This window comes from Microchirus variegatus (genome assembly GCF_963457635.1).
Source record: "Microchirus variegatus genome assembly, chromosome: 17".
Taxonomy (NCBI): Eukaryota; Metazoa; Chordata; class Actinopteri; order Pleuronectiformes; family Soleidae; genus Microchirus; species Microchirus variegatus.
The window spans coordinates 419,637-425,754 of NC_139818.1; the positions used below are offsets into that span (position 1 = coordinate 419,637).

Consider the following 6,118-nt stretch of genomic DNA (forward strand, 5'->3'; position numbering starts at 1 on the left):
AATTGTGGCAATGATACAAAACCATCTCGGCTCCTCTGGACGTGGAGGGGGAATTTTTGATTTCCTCATCTTGAGGTTTGGTAGTTTTGGGAGAAATCTCTTCAGATCTTTTGGTGTCATGCTCATTTGCTCCCATTGTCACCTGTGATGTTGCCGAGTATCTGCAGAACAGAAGGGAATTATCCATATTATGTCCAGGATGTTTCTCCTTGTAATGTTCCTTCAGGATGTTTACTTCATCAGTGGTGAGTGGACAGACAAAACATTTGAGAACCAGCATGTGTGAACGCATTTTGAAAACTTCTGGAGCCTCTGAATGCTCTTCTCCGTAGTGTCCCTTGAGGTCAGCTTCACTTGAAAACTCCACAGGACACTCGAGACAGCGAAAGGTGGCACTGCGATCTCTTGAGTCCTGAACATAGATGGCATTGTGTCGTATGTACGGGTGGTCACTCTGGTAATGGGCTACTGTCCGTCCGATGTCATCATCACTGTAGTCACAGTGTTTACACTGATAAATGTCTGCGCCTCCATTAACAACACTCGCTTTATTTTCTTCTTCATCTTCACTCATTTCAAATAAAAAGTCTGTGCCACTCGTTGTTGGTGGTTTATTCAAGACAGGATCCGGTTCATTCTGGTTCAATTTAGCTTTTTTAGCCAAACAATTCTCAGGGCATTCGCTGCTGCTCCTCTTCCCGCTACTCTTTCCAGGAGAGGTCTCTTTGAAATGGTCGCTAGGCGTAGCTGATCTCAGTTCAGTGGTTAAAAGGTTATCGTTAAGCAGGAAGCAGTGGGACCTGGGGGATTTGTCGATGTCAATGATGGACTTTGCAGTGACTTTGAACACACCACTGCTGTTTAGACTGGAAGGGGATTCTTGTAGAATCAAGGTTCCTTTAGAGTTTTCGGGACTCTCTGCTAATGTCACTGACGTCTTTACATCTGATTCAGAAGTTGGAGAAAAGAATTTAGAGACACTTTGCGTTTGTGACGGCACCTTGTACTTCTTCAGATTCTTCGATGAGCTCATTGTGTTGGAGGTCGAGTCGACTGCACCCATTTTCCTCTGCTGCATTTCAGGAACAATATTTTTTCCCATCACAGTTTGGTCTTTAGACTTTTTATGACACTGTTTCTCATGTTCCTTTAAAACGTCACAATGATGGGTTTTGAAATCACAGCACTGACATGAGAAGCTGCTGTTCTGAGTGTGTGTTTGTTGAGAATCAGCATCACTCACTTCAGTGTCATCACTGACATGATGCACCTGCCTCAAGTGTCCACAGATGGAGGCCTGAGATCGGAAGATGTGGGTGCAGTAGTTACAGAAGTAGAGGGCGGGGTCTTCAGCGTCAGCAGGACTGCGCATCATGTGAACACAAATGAAGAACAACAGAGAATCTGAAGAGAAAAAGACATAAAGTGAGTGGTGAATGAACCAGAGTCTGGTATGAAAACCACAGTGGATAATCAAACAACACAACATGTCTTCACTATCATTATTGTTATGATAGTTATGAAACACAATCAAACAACAGGGCTATTTGCAAAAAAAGAAAAAAAAATGAATCCAGGACAATCAGAATATCTGCTGATGCAGAATATATCAAGGGAAAATAGAAAATGAGGGATATAATTATCAACAAAAGACATTAACACAAAGATAAAATAGATTTAGCATTAAATAAGCATTAAATATAGCCATGGCAAGAATTGTGTAACAGCTAAACAATGCAATTATTATTGATAAACAAATGATGGAAAAATATCAGCTGACTTATGGATATTACTATGATGCAAGTTTATTGACAGGGTGCTTTATACTTAAATGATACTTAAATGTCTACCGATTGCCGACTGAGAGTTCTACACAAGGATCAAGATCAGTTAAAACTAGTTAACAATCCTGAAAACGTGGGCTAATCTCCAACCAGTACAGGTTAACGTCTAACATGGGTTAGACAGGGTTAGGGTTTTTGTGTGTGTGTGTGTGTGTGTGTGTGTGTGTGTGTGTGTGTGTGTGTGTGTGTGTGTGTGTGTGTGTGTGTGTGTGTGTGTGTGTGTGTGTGTGTGTGTGTGTGTTGCAGCCGTGCAGTCAGTGATGCATCAGTCCACGTTGAGTTGGTACTTTTTTTGTCGTGCAGATGCAGGGTAACCCGCGCCGGGACTATAATGGAAGAGGGTGATAAAACCTGCAGGGGTCCCTGAGGACCAGGGTTAGGAGCCACTGCTCGACAGTGCTGTCTATCTAGTGTTGTTGTTTACCTAGTGTTGTCAAACAAACTTCACAGAAAAACAAGTGAACACACGCGCGCGTGCACATTAAACTCACCGATGTGTCGTTTCTCACGCGGTTTTCGTCCTCGATGATTTTGCTAACACGAAAACACAGCACGTTTCCGCCATGTTTTCCCGCGAGTGCAGCTCCGTCCGCTCCCCGTGCACAAGCTAATCGCCGTTCGATTTCGATTATAACGTCACTTCCGGTGAGTGTCTCTTTTAGAGCCTCGGTGGTTCCCGTACATCCATGGTGGCTCTGCGTCAGATTGATGTTACGTTCATTTCATGAAGGAGACGCGGTTTTAAAATGACAGAGACTCGATTAATCGAGTTGGCGCTAAAGAACAGAACAGACAGAACAAAGGTTCCGTGTACACACCTTGTTTCCACCGGAATACGTTTCCATCGTACAGTAACAGGAAGTCGCGACAGACATCGGTGATCAGAAGAGGAGGAAACATTATTTTTGTCTCTGTAAGTTTGTTTTTGTTCTCTCACACAAATACTGACTTTATAATGTACACACACACACACACACATTTTTATGTAAATGCTGTGTAACAATTGTATTCTGATCTGTAATAAACAGGAAAATGTAACTTCCTGTCTCTTGTCTATAATATTGAAAATATTCTTGTCTCTTGTCTATAATATTGAAAATATTCTTGTCTCTTGTCTATAATATTGAAAATATTCTTGTCTCTTGTCTATAATATTGAAAATATTCTTGTCTCTTGTCTATAATATTGAAAATATTCTTGTCTCTTGTCTATAATATTGAAAATATTCTTGTCTCTTGTCTATAATATTGAAAATATTCTTGTCTCTTGTCTATAATACTGAAAAATGTATCTTTCTTACGATGTATCTGCAGAGACTTGACATAATGTATGTTATGATTTGGTTTGTACAAATAAAGTTGAATTGAATCTCTGCTCTCAGGTAACCCCACGATGCTCCCACTCAAACTGAGCCTGACCTTTTTGAGGAGGATCCAACATGGCGGCTGTTGCTCCGCCCCTCACGTCCTGTCCCACAGTTTCCTTCACAAAGACGTTGGTCCAGTCAGAAGACGTTTTTCAGCTGCTGCTTTGGTGAATTCAGCTCCTGAGTGTGTTCAGCCGTATCTGCGTCTGATGAGACTGGACAAACCTATAGGTCTGTATATTTAATATATTTAAATACGTCACAGCTTTGAAAGAACTTTATTTACACTGAGGTGACACCACAGTGGTTCTGTCGTACTAATTGTGGTGTTTTTCAGGGACGTGGCTGCTCTACCTCCCGTGTACGTGGAGCATCGCTCTGGCCTCTGAGCCCGGCTCTCTGCCCGATGTGGGTCTGCTGCTTCTGTTTGGAGCTGGTTCTGTTCTGATGAGAGGAGCCGGCTGCACCGTCAACGACATGTGGGACAAAGACTTTGACAAACAGGTGAAAACACAAAGACATCCGTGAGGTCAAAGGTCGTTTCACACAGTCCATGTGGTTCATCGTGAGTCTGAAACCATATATTTACACATTATGAAGGTTAGACGTACATTTCACTATAGTCACTATAGTGTTTGTGTGTGTGTGTGTGTGTGTGTGTGTGTGTGTGGGGGGGGGGGGGGGGGGTGTGTGTGTGTGTGTGTGTGACTGAGATACTGTAACTTGTTTGTACTTGTCTTGTCTCTGTTTACATTAATGTGAATCTGGCATTATATATTTAAGCACATGTATACGTGTGTGTGTGTGTGTGTGTGTGTGGGATGAGCAGGTGTCGAGGACGGCCTCACGACCTCTGGCCTCGGGGGAGGTTTCTCACACACAGGCGCTCGTCCTGCTGGGGGGACAACTGTCACTCTCACTGGGGATTCTGTTGTGTCTCAACTATTACAGGTGTGTGTGTGTGTGTGTGTGTGTGTGTTTATTTGTGTGTGTGTGTGTGTGTGTGTGTGTGTGTGTGTGTGTGTGTGTGTGTGTGTGTGTGTGTGTGTGTGTGAAATATGTATCAATTCCTGTAAATGTAAAATCACGGTGTTTGTCACTTCCTGTTTCCTGTCAGTATTGCTCTGGGTGCAGCGTCCTTGTCTCTTGTTGTCACATATCCTCTGATGAAGAGATTCACTTACTGGCCTCAGTTTGTTCTCGGTAACGTATAAAAACAACAAAAATAAATCTTTGTTCTGCCGTTTCCTGTGTCCACCACCATCATGTCCTCCTTCTGTTCAGGTCTCACATTTAACTGGGGGGCGCTGTTGGGCTGGTCTGCTGTGATGGGCTCCTGTGATTGGTCCATATGCCTCCCGCTGTATTTCTCAGGGGTGATGTGGACGCTGATATATGACACTATATACGCACATCAGGTGAAGTGGATTGAGGCATTCTTCAAATTTTAATTATTTAATACATTTTTTGATAAAATGTTTAGGTTTTTCAATAATTACAAATGTATTTATTTATAAAAAGGGCTTAACATTATAGGCTGTATTTCAGGTTATGAGTCAAATGTGTGATGCTTGAGGCAAATCGGGAAATATGGAAACTATAAGCTTCAAAATGTTTAAAGAAACCAGAAAACATTCACATTTAAGAAGCTGAAAGATCACATAATCTGGGTTTAGTTATAAATTTATAATTGAAAACATTGTGATAGGGTAAAACTGGAGCGACAAAGCATTTGTGCCTTTTTAGGTACAGTCTTGTACTGAATTCTTAGTTGCTCTCTGCAGCGTCTGCTCTCGGCAGACTCACAATCACCTTACATCCTTTATTTTGACTTTGTTTCTTGCTTCTCTTCTTTTTCTTCTCGTTATTCTTGTTGTATTGTTACTATTGTTGTGATATTGTTCTTGTCACTCAGGACAAGGACGACGACATCAGAGTCGGCGTCAAATCGACGGCGCTGATGTTCCAGGAACAAACAAAGCGGTGGCTGAGCGGCTTCATGGTGGCCATGATGTCGGGACTCGTTGTCACTGGAGTCAATGCGGAGCAGACTCTGCCATATTACGCTGCTCTTTGTACTGTGGCTCTTCACCTGACTCACCAGGTGAGGGCACTGTAACACGTTTCAGATTCACATTTATACTGTCACTCATCTTCATCGTTGACTTGTAACCTTTGATCTTTCTCAGATCTACAGTGTCAACATCAACAACACAGAAGACTGCTGGAAAAAATTTGCCTCCAATAGAAACCTCGGACTCTTGTTGTTTTTCGGAATCATTGTTGGAAATCTGTGGAAAGAAAAAAAAAATGAGGTTCAGTCGTTCACATGAGTGGAAACGTGTGCAGATGAACAAAGTTAGAGATGGAAACATTCCCCTCATTCATCACCTCATATCTATTGCTCTAGTGTATCTAAAAATGTAAGATCATTTTTTTAGAACTAGTTCATTTACAAGGCACAAGACTGTATTCTGCATTTGCAGATAGAGATATGTTCTTATGTTTGTTATAACAACAGTTACAGCTGTATCATGGGGTTTATATGACATATACGGCTACTTTTCTCCAGATTAAATCATCACAACGTGCCAATATATGCTCGTCTTTTTGTCCAGTAACGAGCCTCCTTCCTTCTCGCTCGGTCCTGTTGTCTCTCTCCATAGCTCTGGTCTCTAAAGACAGACTTCCTCCTCAGCAGATGCAGACGATTCCCTTCTTCCATCTCTTATGCTACTGGTTCTGTCTCCTTCAGCTGATCTTTCTGAGATGAATGCAGCCTTCTCAGGTGTCTCTGTGCTTCTTCTCACCAGATTTCTGGTCAACTTTATCCTCCTTTGTGTGGGTGACATCTGGAATTAGACAAAATGCATGTGTCTTTAACCTTTTTTATATATATAAAAAATGC

At 42.1% G+C, this 6,118-nt stretch overlaps 1 protein-coding gene across 1 annotated transcript; it reads left to right on the forward strand.

Moving 5' to 3' along the window:
* The first annotated feature begins 2,705 nt into the window (after window positions 1-2,705).
* On the forward strand, window positions 2,706-5,737 carry coq2 (coenzyme Q2 4-hydroxybenzoate polyprenyltransferase). Its single transcript, XM_083904197.1, has 8 exons — window positions 2,706-2,757; window positions 3,226-3,441; window positions 3,548-3,714; window positions 4,040-4,161; window positions 4,328-4,413; window positions 4,495-4,628; window positions 5,126-5,314; window positions 5,400-5,737. The coding sequence occupies exons 2-8, from the start codon at window positions 3,237-3,239 to the stop codon at window positions 5,541-5,543; spliced, it is 1,047 nt and encodes a 348-aa protein (XP_083760323.1). The 5' UTR covers window positions 2,706-2,757; window positions 3,226-3,236; the 3' UTR covers window positions 5,544-5,737.
* The last annotated feature ends 381 nt before the right edge of the window (window positions 5,738-6,118 follow it).

Coding starts and splice junctions, on each gene's coding strand:
- coq2 (XM_083904197.1), top strand. CDS start 3,237: ATGCTCCCACTCAAACTGAGCCTGACCTTTTTGAGGAGGATCCAACAT. Junction 3,715..4,039: donor ACAAAGACTTTGACAAACAG/GTGAAAACACAA, acceptor TGGGATGAGCAG/GTGTCGAGGACGGCCTCACG. Junction 5,315..5,399: donor CTCTTCACCTGACTCACCAG/GTGAGGGCACTG, acceptor GATCTTTCTCAG/ATCTACAGTGTCAACATCAA.